This window comes from Colias croceus, chromosome 9 (assembly GCF_905220415.1).
Source record: "Colias croceus chromosome 9, ilColCroc2.1".
In the NCBI taxonomy this organism is placed as follows: domain Eukaryota; kingdom Metazoa; phylum Arthropoda; class Insecta; order Lepidoptera; family Pieridae; genus Colias; species Colias croceus.
This window is the reverse complement of record NC_059545.1, coordinates 7,881,019-7,900,692: the sequence shown is the minus strand read 5'-3', so window position 1 is coordinate 7,900,692 and position 19,674 is coordinate 7,881,019. Positions and strand designations below refer to the sequence as shown.

Below are 19,674 nucleotides of genomic sequence, written 5' to 3'. Positions count from 1 at the left end.
GAATACTGTTCTCACCTCTGGGACGGTTCCGCCAGGTACCAGCTGGAGGCGCTTGAGGCGATAGAGAGGCGTGCCAAGAGGCTCATAAACGACAATGACCTAGTAGGCAAAAAGCTCCAGAGCCTCGGTCACCGCCGCAGAGTGGCCAGCTTATCGGTCTTCTATCGGATACACTTTGGAGAGTGCGCTGCGGAACTGCACGATCTCGTTCCGCCATCCCCGTTCTTCCATCGATCGTCGAGGCGCACAGATTCTAGACATCGCCATATGGTGGACGTTCCATGTACCCGGACTAAGCGGTTCGGTTCCACATTCTTTATCCGAACCGCGAGGGACTGGAACATGCTTCCTGAGTCTGTGTTCCCCGACGAGTACAATATGGGGGTCTTCAAGCGTAGAGTGAACAGGTACCTTCTAGGGAAGCGCGTTCCATCTTAGACCGCATCTCAGCTTAACATCAGGCGAGATTGTGGTCAAGCGCTTCCCTATTACCAATAAAAAAAAAAAAAAAAAAAAAAAAAGATTAAATTTGTATATTTTCTTTCCATGATAGTCTCGTGAGGCCGCATTAATGATCGAGTAAACACATGACTCGGTTATTTGTCTTGATCATATCGCTAAACGATACATCGACGATTATTAGAAATTGCATTTAAATTGATATTTACGTAAAAAAAAAATAAAAAAATACTTACAAATGAAAGGTTATTCCATCTTTTTTTAATATTTGATGTGTTTGACTTGCTTCTGCAAGACTTGACAGCACAAAACGGCATTTTTAGCGGAGCACTCGCAGACGTCCTTTCGATGTTTTACGAATACGCAGAGTGTTTGTAATCGATTACGCAAGTAGTTTTTATGAATGCATAAGATTTTTCGATTTGAAAAATCTTATACCTCGGCAAAAGGGGAAGCGCCTGTGAGTGTTATCCATTACTTAACCCTTATTCAAACGCGAGCCTGTGGAGGAGTTAACAAAAAAGTAAGATACGTTCCTGGGTAATTTTGGGTCGTAGATTTCAAAAATGCACACAAAAGAGGGGTTAGTGGGGGGGAAGTAACCTTTTTTTGGTGGGAAGTATATATCCCGTCATCTGTTCTCTCTTGTAAAAAGGTTGGAAAGGTGGGAACTATAGCTCCCAGTGTCCTAGTATGACACCAATATTTTCAAACACTAGCTAGTTGCCCTGACTCCACTTGTGAATTAAATATTATCGTAAAAAATTATATAGATCATATTTTTTAATAAAGCAGTTGAAAGTTCGGGAATTGAAAAATGATTGACTTCAACATAAACAAGGCATTTTTCTAAAACAAAATAAAAGCAATAGGTAAATACTAATGTATTGAGTTAAAATGTCTAATTATCTGATCAGGAAATAATGAATAATAATAAATAAGTTGCTTTTACCAACTAAAAAAGATTTTTTAGACACACGGATTTTATATATAGAATTTCCGAATGTCGTGTGCAGTGAAGAACACTGGGATGATATCTTCCCACTTATAGACTTAATTTCAATCGACTCTACCAAGGTATAAACGAAAGATTCTGGGCATATTTTTACGTTTCACGCAACCGTAATATAGTCTAGTTTACATAGCTAAAACTCAAATCTACATATCTAATTTTTTTTCAGCACTAGGTACACAAAAAACTAAAAAATAACGGTCGTTTTCGGTCGCAAAATCACGTCACCTGACTTTGACGTGTGTTTACCATGACATGTAATAATTTTCTGAAAAGTGTTTCCATGAAAAAAAGTTCTCTGAAATGTTAAGATTGCGTAGATAAGTATTACACTGCATTAGGTTTAAGCATATAAAAATAAAACACGATTTATTTCAATCTGAGACGTGGGAAGTATAGCTCCCAGCGTTTTAATAAGGGTTAATGATCTAAGTATGACAAGACAACTAATTATTGTCTTGTGTCATAGACAAGGCGTTAGCCTCAGCCAGGTTATTAATTATTTTAAAGATAAGAAACACATTATTCTGTTACGATTCTGTTCTAAAAAAAATAAAGGCGCAAATATACATTTACAATCACAGAACAGTAAGAACATAATAGAAGTGCGATGTGGGCGTGGCCCACGTGTCACTAGTAAGGTAAGATCACCTAACTCGCTCTCAGTTGTGCGCAGAAAAATATTCGAGTCGGTTGTCAGCTGTCAAACCTTATTTCCATATTTATTCATTATTTAGAGCGTGTTGTTCGGTATTAGAGTGGAAAAATGATAGCAGACGAAATAATATCAGCAATCGAGGCATTTCATACCATCGGTAAGTCTTATTTTAATTTATTTTAAATATATTTTATGTTACAACTTCGCTTGTCGTAATTTGTCAAAAATTTATAAAAATATTAAGTCAAAATGAACCTTAAGCCATAAGAAATAAGTACTAATATAGATTGAACAGCAAACAAGACTTTCTGGAATATTATTGCAATAAACAAACGAATGTCGGATTAGTGATGCATGTGGCGCATATCGACAGTATCGATACTTTAGAAAAGACAAACATTATAAATATTAAATTTTATTCTATTTTTCCTTAGCTTTCATTTGTCCTATTTATTTATAGATTTTCGAAAGAGCCTAATTTAAAAGAGAAATGGATAATAAATGCAACGTGACGAGTTAACTGGATGCCGAACAGCAATAAGCAGTCTAACAAAGGCCACCGATACATCAAACCTACGGCAGTTCCAAGATTTAAATTATTGCATATTTTCTGTTTGTTTTGTAAATATAGATTTATACTATTCTATTCCGTTTTTTTATTTAAATATAATAATATGAAAAGACGTACTTAGTAGTAATAAACATACTCCAAAATGTGACACATTATCCTATACTCATATAATAGAAAGAAAAAAAAAATGCACAAAAATATATTTATTTGTGAATTATCGATAACAAGGGTGACATCCCTTAGAGCATAGCATCAGGTTAATGTCAAGTTAATGTCATTAATTTAGAGTGACACAAATTTCAACCTTATCTTTATGTGTTGAGGTTCAAAGTTATATGTATTGAAAACCAACGCCCTCTGTTGTGGAATAGCTGAATGTTTTCGAATTTGGAATTTCTGAGCAAAGAGAAACAAAACAGCTTATATACCTAGGGATGTTATACTAAAATAAACCGTAACTTGGTTCGTTAGGGTACATATTGAAATGCTGAATTTATAACCTAAGTCAGTTTTTACTCAAATTAAGCTGTCCAATCAAAGGCATAGTTTACTTGTAGTGTACTGTATAACTATCGGTTTAAATGTGTGGGTTTGGCGACACTGGTTTTCATACTAATTATGACATTATAGCACTTCTATTATGTTCTTACTGTTCTGTGTTTACAATAAATTTAATAAAAGAGTCTTTACTGTTCAACGTCCATGACAATAGTTAGTGCCAACATTAAAATCGGTAACAACTTGAGCACATCCCTTAAAGTGGGCGGATACAAAAATGTTGGCAGCACACGCATGACGCAGTGTCAAAGAGAACTGTCATTCGTTATCGTTTCTCCGGTGGGGTATGTGCGTTAAAACGTTTAATGAAATGTGCTATAAATTCGGTTATATCGTGAAAAAAAACTGATAATAAACAAACATTCTCATTGTGATAGTGTTATTAAATTTGTACTATTTTTTAAATAGTTCTATAAATTTTTTGAACGATATTTTCGGGCAATGGTATCACTGTCGTCGAGGTGGTATTTTTAATAATATAAATTGTGTTTAAATTTTAACAATATGGGTAAATTGTTGAGTTTGTTGGCCCGTGATGATTCCAACTGTTGTTCTTCACCGCGATATGATATATTCTTGGATTTCGAGAACGCAGCACCCACTGATACGGAGCGCGATGTTTACGAAGAAGTTCAAAGAGTTCTCATAGATTCTGACAGAATATTAGAAGAAATACAGTGTTATAAGGGGGCGGGCAAAGAAATACGAGAAGCTATAGCAGATCCTTCGACTATTACACAGGAGAGAGCGTGGCGGGCCGTAAAACCTTTAGTCGACAAACTTCTTAGATTCTACAATCATTCGCTGGAACTGCAAAGGGTGAGTCATGTTTATAACAAAGAACCTAGTCAGAAAGGCACAAGGATGAAATTGTATACAGGGACATACTGTCTGAAGATTATCATAATATTAATTAATAATAAACAATTTGATGTATTGGAAATTAGGTCTGCTTATAAAATAATATAACTCAGCCCCCGGAATCACAGACACAATAGAAAATCTATTGTGTCGTGGTCCGATCGGGCCGCTCGGGGCTCAATGGGTTAAGCAAGTAAATATAATTTATTATGGGAATTTGATGGGACAATTGAAAATGAGATTTTAATATTTTCAAAGTAGATAAGCATTTATAAAGTTCTATAGAATAATTGACTGGTTAATATTGTTAACCTCATAGGAAATTATTAAAATAGTGTAGTTATCAGGGTACACTATTCATTATATTACTCGTACTTGCTGAAGTAGCCTCTACCCAAACTCCATAGTGGCCGTTTGTTTTTATGAACAGAAAAACATTCTTCTTCTATAAAATAATAGAATAGATAAACGTATCTACAGCTTACGTCAATCTCATACATTCGTAGTCTATTCTATTGAACACTACGCTAACAGAAAGCCACTTGGCTAGGGGGGCTGGCCGTAGAGAGTTCTTTTGCCTTTGACCAATAACATAATATTAAAATAAAATTTATATAAATTACCAAAATCTAAGCAAATCAAATATTTTCAGACATATTGTTTATGAGAGGTTGCCTATCTTATCTGAAGGATGTTTATCTTTATCACAAATGATTAATAGTATCTCATAGATAAGGTATACACAAACTGTAAATGTACTGATGTGAACTTCCTCCTATATTGTTTAAGTTTTGATATGCTTTTTTTATTGCAATGACTTATAATTTATAGACTAGTCTTATATGTTGCGACAGAGAAGATTTAAAAGTGATATCCTTAAAATAGATTTCATGTTTTTAAATATATTATTAGTCATTTTAACTATCAGATAATCTAAACAGGACATATTGTTATGTTGTGAAAGCGGCTATAAATGTTATGAATCATAGTATAAAATGAATTAACGGTGAATGTTTGCAAGTCAATAATGCAAAATGACGACATACATAATTATCTAGATTAAGTTTGTATATATATATATTAGTGGTCCGCCTTGGCTTCGCCCGTGGTACATATTTAGCAATAAAAGATAGCCTATGTCCTTTCTCGGGTATCAAAATATCTCCAAACCAAATTTCATGCAAATTGGTTCAGTAGTTTAGCCCTGATCGAGTAACAGACAGACAGACAGAGTTACTTTAGCATTTATAATAGTTATTAGTATGGATTAACCTCAACATTGATCATCCCCTCTTGAAAACTCACAGAATTATTCAAAACATCCTTCGTCTTTGGGAACATTTGTAATGAACTAAGACAATATTTAAAAAATTATTAGTATAGAGTGATTGCTATCAGTAAAGCATTTAATTGTAATTATTCATATGAATTCAATTTATTTATTATTCAATAAATAATAAACTTTTATGTTTACTACCAATCAATGTCAAACAGGACAGTCTATAATTAATACAGTTTATAAATGAAAAGGTAAGGGTGTCTATTCAACCGTGCAACTTTATACTACGCCGCACACACTCAAAGGTTATGCGTCCGCAAAAATATGTACATGACATGCAGTGTTTATTTATATTTTACACATTACTTTGATGTTAAGAATGTTTATTGTTAAGTCTTCATTCTTCAAAAAATTAGACATTTTGGCAGAAATACGTAAACATTTTTTGGCATATTGTGGGAATTATGTTCTGTATAAAAACGATATTATATGACGCAACGCAAAATTTAACTAGCTAAAAAAATCCTAAAATTGTAGTGGAACACTCACGAAACTTTTCTGAAAAAAAAATTACGATCACCTAACAACTAACAAGTATATCTAGGAATCTAAATTCGTCTAATATTGTCTTAAACAGTCATTTGAATTTTTATTTATAAAAAATTTCAAGCCACCCCTCAGTTACATTTAAGGTTGATTCTAGACTTTCCCCCTTATAACCTTATCACGTAGACCATTAAAGTAAAGATCGATAATTGGAAAGTTTGTCATTATGGATAGAAAGCGTCCTTAAAACTATGCCTCAGTCTCTTCTCATTTGTAGAGACATTATGTGATAATTTTCAAATCGGACGGGGAGGCGAGAAAGTGATAAATTGCATTCAATATTTATCCTATCTGATCGGAATTTGCTTGCTATAATTGACTATCGACAATTCAGTAGAACTAATGTATCTTAAAAGCTATAAGCTGCCTTTGACTTAAATCCGCTACTCCATAAACCTAGTTCTTTTCAATTCAAAAGCAGTTACTCCATAAACGCATATGAACAGGCTATTGCTAAACCAGAAATAATAGACGATCAACTCAGCTTGCAGCACTGTGATCTATGTTGCAATGTCGCTTTATTTTCGTGACAGATCAAATTAGAAGTGTAAATGCAGCGGTATAAATACTACAATCCCGTCCCTTGTAAACATATTAAATTGATTCCAACATTCGAACTGATTTTATGTTGGTTTTGTACTCCTGAATACTTTCAGCTCTGAAAACAACTTGGTATGAAGTAACTGGGTGTGGAAATTGGAATATATGCCTCAGAGTTCATTTGTTAAAGCTTTAAATGCAAAATTGATATTATATTGCGAATTAATAATACTGCAGTATAAAATTATGTACAATGTAAATAAACGCATCAATAACAGCAACATTCTTACCCCAAAACGCTACGAAATATGCTCAGAATTATGTAATGTCTGATAATCTCGCTTTAACAACATTGCTATTCAAATTCCTTGTGACGCAGCTAATTTCCATTGTTTTGGTTCTTATCGTCGGACGATCGTCTGCTCATTTTTCTCCTTGATAAAAATACAACATAAGCACTACACTATCATACACATCATTAACGTAGGATTAATTAAGCAACCTTGCATAAACGCTTATTAAGAGCCTTATTAGGTATTACGAGTATAAACAATAGGACACTCCATGCATTATCTTCACGGTTGGAATGTTCTGAAGTGCACTTAAAAGTTATCGCTCAATTTATTTCAAGTTGCAAAATGAACCTGGGGGAAAATATATTGTATTTGGATTGTGTTTAATTTACTAGTTAGTCAAGAAGAACTAGAAAGGATTAAGGAAGTATGTAAAAAATAAGAAAGTCTTCGTAATATAGGTGTGTCTCGGCTACCCGATGTTGATCCCAACTTTCATTAAGACGTAATGAATAAACATAGAAATCCCGTAGGACGAGAAACCTTCTTAAATTGTGTTTTAAGGAACGTGGGCTGTTGGTGAACACAACTAGTTTCATTATGCACGTGTTTAGACTCTAAATCGTAATAGAGAGACACCAATTATAAATCATCAGGATATACATACGTTTGTGTTAATTAAAACCAGCCTTGTAAACAATAGGCCTATAAATTCCGCCCTTCAATACTAATCCTCTGTTGTGTAGATACCTCATATTGTGTTCTAGGTTATAATCCTGCTCTGAACAATAAGCTATCAAGTTAGCTACGCTTACATATTATGATATTCATGTTTTAATTCATGCATTGCTCCACAAAGCCTATGAAAATTAGGTTGCGTTCTACCACAACTTTTCATATTTTTTGCATAATACATCCGTTAATTTATTTAAAAACGGGTTAAGGGCGGCCGTACACGGACCGCTCGAGCAGTTAACGGCTGAGCGACGTACACGGACGGCTCGAGCGGTCGGTCGTTGACGGCTCGAGCCGTCGGTTCTTGACTGCTCGAGCCGTCGCTACCAACCGCTCGAGCCGTTGATTTTTTGACTAGTCGCGTCATTGATTTTCAGGGGGAGAGGAAGCCGTCGACGGCTCTAGCGCAGTCAACGGCTCGAGCAGTCAGTGTATGCCTCACGACCGCTCGCGAGCCGTCAACGGCACGATGGAATTTCATCATGCAGTTGACGGCTTGAAGCGGTCGCGACGGCTCGAGCCGTCACGTGTACGGCGGTGAATGAATGCCTATAGTTCACCGCGCGGTCGCGGCTTCAAGCGGTCGGTCTCAACTGCTTGAAGCGGTCCGTGTACGGCCGCCCTAAGTCCTCATGTTAACATGCCTGACGTCGTGATGAAACATAATGTTTAACGAGCGTGCATTTTCTTTCTATGGATAGTATTTAATGTGACTTGTCATCATTGTGCATACAAAATCCGTACATATGATAAATAATGACTTGTACTGTATTATGTCTAGTCCGTTTACTAAATGTATCGAACTGACTGCACTAAGTCTTGATCTTTGTCATTCTCAGAAGTACCTTGCATGATTTTCTTGTGTCTAATCTCGAACCCTTATCGCAACATCATCAATGAAAGTTTTGAGTTGTTTGTATGGTTTGTACTATAATTGTAGGGATAAAAAGTTGTAACTAGTATGGATACACAAACACAGTTTAATTTTGAAATTAAAGATCAATATCAAACAAAGACACATAACAAAAAGAACATTAGATATCTTTAAGAAAACAAAGCCATAAGTTTCTTGTAATATCTGAAGCATATGATCGTAACAAATTAATAGTGCGTGTAGGACGTTGCACTCGGAGTATGCTTTCTTGTTCTCCACACAATTGTACTTAGACACCTACGCGTCCCGACTAATGAAACATTACACTGGACTTTAAAATAGACAAATATTGAGATGGTCTATACGAGAATAATAGAAACAGGAAGATTGGACGAAGAATGTAAATCTAAAAAGGACGTTGTGCAATAGCATAAGAACGGAAATACGCTTTCCAGACAACGGGAATAGGCTCAGTCCGGTCAAGACTATATGATATATCTTAGAGTATATAGCACTCCACCTCTAAAGTAGGTCACGAAGATAGTTGTTAATAAGATTATAAATATAGACTATAAATAAAAATGACGACCGCAGTAACCGCATGCTTGCCGCCAACATCTGGCTTTATTTATTGCTCAAATCTCGCAATTGGGCGGCAAGTGGTGTTAATTCAATTAATGGGTATTACAGATGTAGCTGGAGCGAAAGATAATCAAATTGAAAAGAAATGCGCGTTCTCTACCAATTTAAATAACAATATGCAGTCTCTACTTAATGCGGATCTTTTAAGTTAGAGAGAAGAAGAGAATCGTTTAGGGTTGAGTCGCTTAAAACTTGTCGTCAGTAACTATTACGTTTTTCTGGAGTCATTCGATAACTTCAAGTTTAAGACTTAACTAACTACTTAACCTACACTACTATAAAATTATAATTGACTTGGTAATCGTTTAAGTTGGTTTTTGTATAGCTTAAAATAATATTACTTATTAATTTTGACCGATTTTGTTCATTATTATATATTTCTGGTCATAAACATTTACAAACTCTTTCGATGTTTCCCTCGTACTTCCTTTGTATACAATATTTCACGTTTCATTCAAACGCATACACGTAACAAAGGTAATGCACATTTTATTTTTCAGCCTAAACGAAACGGTTATAAAAAGTCTTTGTTTATAGCTTTTCGCATTACAAAGAGATGAGATGAAGCAATCCATCATTGTAATCGTTTCAAAATACCGAGCATGTACTGCTGATTTTACTATTTAGATTTGTACAAACTACAGTGTACTGAATTTGTTACGAATAATTAAATATCGAGAACGAATAACTATGCGAAATCGTGTAATATGATTTCAATCGCTTCTGTACCAAATACCAATATTTGGGAACTCCTTACGATATTGGAAGCTTACGTTTCAAGTGTCCAAGGAATTTGGAAATCCTCGTTTTGCAGAATTGCAAGTACTCTTAGATTGATTGGTTTTCTAGCTTATAGCAACAATTCCTGGAACGTGTTTGTTAGAATAAACGAGCGCTCAAAGCATGTCGATTTAATTATATAGGGATGGTGACTGCAATAGTTTTTACAGCGCTTGCACTGTTAATTTTTACGCTGACTGCACATTACTGTTCATCTATATTAATTGGCAGCTGTTGTATGCTATATCAACAAATCTGTACCCATTTGTATATTGAATAGATTGTGTTTTTGTAGGTATTTTGTTTCTGTTCATTTAAATAGAGATGATATAACGTAATGGCACCGAATACCGACCACTGATTGATACGGCTAAATGAATCCTTTAAAAGATAAATTAAATACTCTAGAGGTCATAAGAAAAAATGATATTATGAAAGATTACGAACTTATATTTTAAAATATGCACATAATTGTATTTCATAATGGCTTTTTATTACCTAAATTTGGATTTTAACTGTCACGACTGGAAATTAACTGAAAGCACCATTTTCCGACCGACTGAGTACAAATACACGTGTTTCCGACCACTGAGTAGCTAGATTCCGACCAGTCAAATATTTTCTACTAAAATCAACTTTATGATAATAGAAATACAATGGAAATTCGTAAAAACCCGTTTCGTCTTTTCACTGCATCACGCGTGGACCGATTTCGATAATTCTTTTTTTTATTATATTACTTGAAGTAGAGTTTACGAGAATGGTTCTTATGGAGAGATATTTTAAATATGTACCACGGGCGAAGCCGGGGCGAACCGCTAGTTTTAAATAATATTTGAGCATTTATTATAATAACAAAAACTAACTCTATGTTAGACTGTAGTAGTTTAAAATTACATTTACTCAAACTCAAACTCATAATATGCCTCACTGGTCATCCACACTAAATTAGAATGTCCCATTGACTACTTTGCCCAATTCTAAAATCCATTTCACCAAAAGTATTATTTCAGCTAATGAGAATACTTCAGCCTCTTTTTTATCACTCATGATGATGACCTGAAATAAACGCATGCAATTTCACTCAAGCACAGCGCAAGCAAAAGCAACCCAGTTGTGAGTTGGACGGAAACAGGGAAATATATCGCACCTAGATTCCGACCAAACCTAAATTTGCGTAATAAAGCCTCTAAACCGAAATTGATATTCATTTTTAGTTCATTTCTATTTCATATGTACACTTATAAAGATCTCACAATTTCGTAGTTATGCAATTATGTGTCATAAACGTAAAATATAGGGGTTTTAAACCAGACCGGTCTTTGTAAATGAATAACGAAAAAATCAAAAAAGAGTGTCAGTTAAAACGTAAATAATCCATTAAAGTTAGCATTGGTCGCATACAGGTGTAGTATATAAGCATAGCGTTTAGAATAAATAACTTAATACGAAACCTCCACAAAACAACATGCATAATAGATAATTACCTTCTTTTACAAAGTGCGAAATTCCGTTTACCGACCGATTCGGTCGGATTTCGGAATGTTGTTATTTTGAAAAGCTCCTCATTCCGTCCATAATTATTGGTCAAAAAAAACCTATAAAAACACGCTATCTTTGCATGTATATTTTAAAATTAATAATTTAAAACACCAATAAAACGTTCAAAGTAAATTAACCACAAACTTACCAGAGTATTTAGCGTAAAAATCCAAATGTTTATTTTCACCGTTTTATGTTTTTTTCGCATTCAATTCAATACAAACTACACCCTCGCCTAGCTTTTCTTGGATTGACGAAATGTCGGTTAAAATTTGAAACCCAATTTTGGACAGATTACGTACGATAAGTGATTGAATCGAAAGCCTTCAGTTTCACGAGTGTCACGCGTATTTTAAACGTTTTATCAAATAAAAATCAAAATGGTCGGATAGAGGAGGCTAGTCGGAAACCGGTGCCGTTACGTTAGCACAGTTTGATTTTATTTAAGTACTAAGAACAATAACTTTTTGTGAGTTAGAAATATTCGGTAACTATCTATAACAACTAGCTTACCGCCCGCGGCTTCGCCCGCTTTCTCTAAAACGATTTGAGATTAAAACTATCCTATCTCTCAAGTTGGATCGAACTGCACATGGTGTGCAAATTTTATTATAATCGGTTAAGTGGTTTAGGAGTCCATTGAGGACAAACATTGTGACACGAGATTTATATATAACTATTAAGAAAGATTAAGATTAGCTACTTACATGTAAAGTATTCTGTGCTATTACTACAAAAATCTGCTTAAACTTTTAGTAGTACATATATGTATTTAAATATATTTCAAAGCAAAAAATAAAACAGGTTCTAGACACGCGGCAGCGTGTCAAGCCGAGTTCAAGCGAAGAGAACTGGCGAGCAGCAGCCGTGTGTATATTTACACGAACCATTTCGAGCCACTTTTCACCCCCTTATAACTCGAAAACTATTTAAGTTATATAAACCAAATTTGGTACATATCAAGAGGACCTCAAGATAAACAAGAAACTTTAAATTTCATAAATACAGATTAAACAGTTGCGTAGATATTAATATCCAAAAATCGCAATTTTTAAGACTGACTGACTTATAGACATATACAAAACCTAACCTACTTCCAGATGACCTAGAAAGTTCAAATTTTGTAATCAACTAGGTAATAGTGAGTGTACAAAGGAAAAAATCAGAAAATACTCAATTTATTTGTATTTAATTTTTTTTTCAATGACATAAATTTTGTTTGTATGGAAAAATGGAAAAGTTAAAAAAAAAAGAAAATAGTATATTCACCTTACTAGTCTTAAAAAATAGATCAAAACTAATCAGTGGCCGAAAAAAATTTTGAAATCCATCAATAAATGACTGAGATATAGATTATTGAAGTTTACATATTTTAGGACGAAACATCTGTAGATTCGAAGCGCCTCTGACATCACACTCACTCGCGCTAGTATCGCTAGGGCGGATTACTTCGATTGCATGATTTCTTTATTCAAAACTGTTATTAAACGTAAAATAAAAGAAAATTGTAATAAAAATATTGCCTTTATTGCTCATACAGTTAAAAATAATATAGTTTAACACACTGTTTATATTTTGTGAGGTTCTAAAAACTAGCCTCATCAAATTATGGGGTTCAATAGGTCATTAGTTGTTTGCTTTGTGAAAATAATTATATTATTCAAATTAAAAAAGTTATATTTTGGAATAAACATTGTTCTCTAAGGGAAAATAAAACAATTGAGTTTTCAGTCAACCTAAGAACTTAATACATCTTTGTAAATAAATTTCTTGACTGTCTGCAGAACTTGGCACACATTTAGATCTCATTTCTTTTTTTGGCAAATTAAGTCAACGATTGAACTCGGCTCCAATTTTTACATTTATGTTTTTGGTGGGATTTAATATTACATCGTAAGGATAACATAACATAAGGACCGCAGTGTGGACTGCAGTGGAACTTTCACACGAAATTTAGCGAATCGCAACGATATCGCCGCATTGCGTGATCCTTGCACCATTGTCGCTATGTAGGTGTAGACTATGTAAGGAATAATATAAGGACACTCATAAATAAGGATACTTATAACAGTTAGAACGATGGCTTTGCTTATTGCACTTTGAACTGAAGACACATCGAACGAATTTAGGACAATCGCAGTGCAAAGGAGGAAATAATGAACCATATTCTTGTTCGGTTGAAGTAAACAGTGAAAAACTATAATAACTACATTTAAGTAAGTAATATTTTGGTATGAAATATTAAACAATCATGCTTATTTTGATATCATTTGATGATGTAGCTTTTGTAGATATTCAATGCTGACAAATTGTACGCCACACTACAATTGTAACATGATTTTAGGAGCGCCCCCATGAAACATTAATTCTTCCATATAAATTATACAACATGATCATAGATATAATTACAGAACACGTGTCCATGTATGTGAAGTACCATGTATGGATTATTACGTCACCACAAGTGTGAAACGAATCCTGCCTCATCCTGTGAGGAAATAGGGCTACCACCTGAATATTAATAAGATTTTTTATTGTATTCATTTGCATCTAGACTGAGTCTGAAGTCTAGACCTTCGTACGCAGAAGATTGATATTGTCTGAGGTCACACTTGGCTATTGTATTTGTGATTCAATGAACTTTCTGTTGGGAACTTCTATTGTAGTAGTTGACTGTCGATTAGTGAAGTATAGTAGTTAGGTGTGTCTTTGTTCGATTAATGGTATGCTTTTTCCAACGCCTTAAAGTTATAAATAAATTCTTTTGTTGCATTTTACGTTCAATGTGGTCTTGAATTAACGTTAAAGTAACGCACCAAACGCAAGAAATTCAACTTTCAATATTTCTTTTGAGAAGACGTTTGTGTAAAATTTCCTCCAAAGTTCATTTTCGTCCACGAAAAAGTGCTTACAACTAAGCATAGTGCTTATCCCTAAACGAAAAGGTAAAAAGTAGCGACCTTTATGGATTCTAAACGCATAAAGATAACAAACTTTCTTCCCCGATTTGGTACCAAATAGACTTCCATACTATCCACTTTCCTTGTCTAATGATAAAATTATTTATAAATGATACCGTTGTTACAGCCATTAGTGATTCGGCATCTAAATCTATACTAATACAATTATATAGCTGAAGAGTTTGTTTGTTTGTTTGAACGCACTAATCTCGGGAACTACTGATCCGATTTGAAAAATTCTTTCGGTGTTAGAAAGCCCATTTATCGAGGCCGGCTATAGGCTGTATAATATGATCTCGCTAAGACCAACAGGAGCGGAGCGCTGCGTGTAAAACCGCGAAGCACAGCTAGTCTATCATAAGCGATAACTTCCAAGTCCCAGAATTTGTCTGGTATTCCATTTAGTGTAATTATTAATTAATCCTTAAATTTACTAGAAATCTTTACTTATATAATAAATGTAAACCCTAACATAGCGATCCGACCACGAGCCGTACGGAATCTGAATACCACGTGACTCACCTAAGTATATGCGTGATTCACCGCAATTAATTCAGTCTCATGGTGTCACTGGATCATGTAAATATACAAACAAAATGACAGTATCTGAAATAGAGGGTCAATGTTAGGAAATATGATGGACGATAGAACGAATTAGTTTATCGACTATGGCAATCGAAAGAGACATTGTATTTTATCGTATGAATAGTAGACTTTAGATAATAATTACTTACCCAATAATCTTTGCGATAAGTAATATCCGAGTACTGTAGGTAGACAATACAATTTCTCCGTTCACAGTACAAAAAGTTTTATTTTTGAAGATCTCATGTAGGTAGGTAATGATAATTCTTATCAGATAGAATTATGTCCACAAACACGCAAGTCTCAAGTAAAAATGCATTTAAAATATAAATTTGTTAGTAGGGAATGTCGTGAAGGAAATAACAACATTGTTTTCAAAATATCGCAGTGAACAAATATCGGTCAAGCTTTTGTAAGATACATACTTACGTAATAAAATATTTTAATGATTTCCTGTTTGGGTATTATCTTACTGTACAAACATATTAACTATGATTACTAGAAGTAATATTCCTAGCGTTGCACTATTGAACAAAACAAATAATATTCAAATCAGAATTCAAATTGAAAATCCACCCTGTAAACTTTATAGGGCTGTAGCCTGTAGGTACTAATTGGATAAGTTACTGTTACAGTAGGTACAATCGACTTTATAATGTTGATTTTATTTATTTTATTTTATTTTAATTCTTTACTGCAAAATATGAGAAAACAATAGTATGCAAATATAAGTAGTAATACAAAAGCATAATTTGCATTTGATTCTTATAATACTTTTAATTTTACCAAACCAGTCATACATTTGTCGTGTTATGTCATTGAATTCTTTAAATAACAACAAAAGGTTATTTTACTGACCTCTTTAAGTATGATATCATCGTAATTAAATCCCAGCTGAAAGCCCTGACTTTTCATTTTTATCCTTTTGTCCATAAAAGAATTGAATTTTAATGAGAACAGGACAAAGGACTTTCTGCTATTTTTAGTGGTGATGTAATTGCTTTAGACAAAGGCACTATCGTTTTTGGGGACTACATTCAAGACAACGTATCGTGAAATTGCTAGTGGGAATAATATTTAATTATTTAGTTTAAAAATAAACCGCAAACAATAACATTATTCTGATAAGTTTTACTTGCAGATTGTTTTACATTAAATGTGAGCGCAATATAAAAATAATAATTTCTACTCATATTTATTCACATTTAGATAGAGGCGCCAATAAATTATACGAGCATCAATAAATTAACTATACTATCAAGTATCAACCTATGCAACATTATTACTATTGAGGAATGTACCAATCCCCAATAGGTGGGCGTATTTGGGCATCATTTGCATTGCTAACTCAGCTAGGATATGAATTAGACCAAGACAATATGGTTGCTAACGTGCACTCTCGCAGCCATCGAGTTTAATCAACTGCTGTAACTACTTCCTGATATTCTGACGATTTACAATCGAGTTCAATTGTTATATTGACATATCATTTTCTATTGGTTCAATGAATTCGCTGTATGTATAGATTGATTTAATAATAAAGAGCAGCTAATATTGACTGCTCCGTTATTATGCATTTCTCTTACTTACCTCATACCTGCCTTTAAAATGAACGTTTAATAATTGCGATGATAGCTTTTATCATTTAGCATGACGCAAATTTGGCCAAAATTGGATATTGCAGCTTTTAAGTCAAACGCTGGCAACGAACCAAAATCATCTTAACCTATATTTCTAATTACTTAAATTGCTTTGACTGTAAATAATGAGGAAGCTGAATGCTATTAAACCTAGAAGATTTTTTGATATAAACTAAAAAAACAATAATTTATAATCAACACTTGCAAAATGTGATAACTGTTTGCGTGTTTACGAAATATCAAAGTTCACGCTAGCCATAGTAAATTATAAGAAAGACCCCCTAGCTAGATAGATCCACAAGGGGACCAATTAAGTTTACATGCAATTTTAAACTATGTAGAGTAGAGGGCGATGCCGACAAAGCATAAAGGAACTGTTATGGAAAACAAAACAACAGATGGTTCACGTTTGACCGGGTTTACTAGAAACTAATATTTTATTCAAACCGTTCCCATTTGCACGGTCGTTCAACTGCATGCGGATCTAGGGAATCGGTAGCTATCGCGGCACGTCACGTTTCCTTCTCCATTTAGCAAGTGGTTATATGACGCTAAACTTCCGTCTTACAATTATTGAGTAACAATTATGACTTACGTGCTTTGTGACTGGGGACATATTAGTTATGACTGGTAAAGGTCCTTGAGGTATACGTAAAACTTTTATTACCAAGGCAATAAGTTCGCAAGCCTTCAAGAAGTTGTTCTAAGTTAACGTGAAAATGTCCAAGCAAAGACCTCTTTGTAAAGTTCCTACTTTTGTTTTAACCAACTTATTACAGTGTACATTTGTGTCATTGGCATTACTCCTAAAACAAATTGTGTTTATTTCACGTAGTCACTGTCTTCTGTTATTGTAAGTAAAGAACGTTGGTGTTTCATATAATAACTTTTTTGTTTATACTTTATAGTAAATGTATTTTTTATGTGTAATTTGATCATTAGGTCCTTCGATGTTACAGCTTTACGTGTACAGAGTATATGCAATACACCTTCAGCACACTTTATACGCATGGTGATCAGCAAATCAGCAATATGGCGCGAATTTTTTTCATCAATAACTTGGCTTCGCGCCAGTTACACATAATGCATTTATTGAAACGTTTAGCCCGTTTGATGAAAATTATCATCCCGTTAATTGTGGTTTTATGTAACAAATAATACAACCGTAAGCATACAAGCACAAAACGGGCTTTATTAACTGAAATATATTTTCAACCAAATCTGAAAAATTTGTTATTTGGCAAAATATCATTTAAGGTACCACTAATTTCCTTCCCTTTTTCTTGCTCCTATATATTTTCAAATACATATTATTTTCATCGTAATAATAAATACGTAAATGGTATGCCTGAAAAGCAATTCGACCTTCGTTTAGTCTTAACTCTCATTGTTATAGTATACGCAGCTCAGCTTTCATGATCCTAAATTGCATGTAATAGGTCTTAACTCTTTCAAATATTCATTCTTAGATCATTACATCTCAAGCAATTAAACATAATTTTGTTGAATACCACAAATTGTTCCATAGGTACTTGATGCCCATTATTGGGTTTCTCTTTTATACGTGTACTACACAAATCTTATGAATATTTATTCCTAAATCATGACAATTAATCAATCAATAATAATTTGGCTTTAAATATCCAAGCTCTTCTTTACTTTGCTTATTTCAATTCTTCACGTTTGTAATACCAGAAATTAGTATTATTTCGAATTCTTATAAGAGGTGTACCTACTTACCAATAGTCATTTTTAGAGTACGACCCTACAATCGGTCATTTTTCAGTTGAATTCTGAAAACTAAGCATCATATACATACAGCATAGGTACTGCAAATACACGAATGTTTCGATGATTTATATGCAAGCAATTAATCACAATTGACTTGAATTCAGCTTTGTTAATTTTGTATTGCCAAATACAGTTATATTTATTTTATTGTATTTGCCGTATTTTGTACGTAAAAATAGCTTCAACCAGATATAATCAGGTTATTTTTACCCAGTTACCATGGTGAGAAGCTACTATTGAATTCAAACGCATGTTTTTGACTGTGTCCTACTTTGATATAATGACTAATTGTTAATGCATAGTCATTTAGCATCATATGCAAAATAATATTTACATGTAGGTAGGTACTTGATCGTTTAGCCTTATTAATTAATGTGGATAGTAAAGATTCTTCGCTGTAAATACTTCATCTTTTTTGTAAGACTCTCTTTTAATAATGTTTTTTTTTTTTGTAGGTTGTACCAAGACTACTGGGGTCACTCGTCGGCGGTGGTATGAGTCCAACACAGCATTTGGAGCAGCAGCAAGCCCTGGTGAAACAGTTTGCGGAAATACTGGAATTCGTGCTCAAATTCGACGAACATAAGGTACTGTGAATATAGTCCTTTCGGTATACATTGAGTCATACAGAACCAAAATAGGCAGTTTTGGAATAATGGTGACAAATCAATGAAATGTTTTATTGTTAATTAGTACATCGTTTAAATATTCTTGAGTCACTGCTGCAAAAATGTAGTATAAAACAGTTACAATAATAATTGACGGAATTTAGGAAAAATGCATAATTTCAGCAAGCAAGTTGAAAATATTGTTCAAAATGTATTTACTTCGGTTCTTATCAAGGAAATATTTTATTAAGAAGAAATACACTTTAAACTTGTTTACGTCTAACCTCTGGTACAAAGCAGTTATTTCAAGTACTCGGGAATGTTCCTTATGTAATAGGACGCATTCTGGAAAACGGACATCTTCTCTTTTGTGCCTTGTAGATACAAATTCCAAGGTACAGGATGGGTGTAATCATTGTTTAGTTTGTAATGGATTATATACAACGTGTGTAACGGGTCTAGAAAAGGTATTGTTAAAAAAGTTCGTGCATAATTTCTGAGGAGTACCTAACAGCTCGTCTCAGACTAGATTAGCCGCCGCGGCCTGCGACTAAGATTCGGTCAGGAGGGCAAGTCGAACCTACCTACGATTAATTTTTTTGTTTTTGTTACCTGTTACTGAATCAGAAAAACACTAAGAACTTCTTTCTCATAGTCATTTTGTTTTTCTGACGTCATCC

General features: G+C 33.9%; 1 protein-coding gene across 1 annotated transcript in view; it reads left to right on the top strand.

The window, feature by feature from the left end:
• The first annotated feature begins 3,509 nt into the window (after nucleotides 1–3,509).
• The window catches only part of LOC123694171 (CYFIP-related Rac1 interactor A), a 37,998-nt gene continuing 21,833 nt past the window's right edge, over nucleotides 3,510–19,674 (top strand). The window contains exons 1-2 of the mRNA XM_045639512.1: nucleotides 3,510–4,077; nucleotides 18,842–18,973. Of these exons, the coding sequence (XP_045495468.1) occupies nucleotides 3,763–4,077; nucleotides 18,842–18,973 (447 nt within the window). The 5' untranslated portion in view covers nucleotides 3,510–3,762. The remainder of the gene's footprint in view (nucleotides 4,078–18,841; nucleotides 18,974–19,674) is intronic.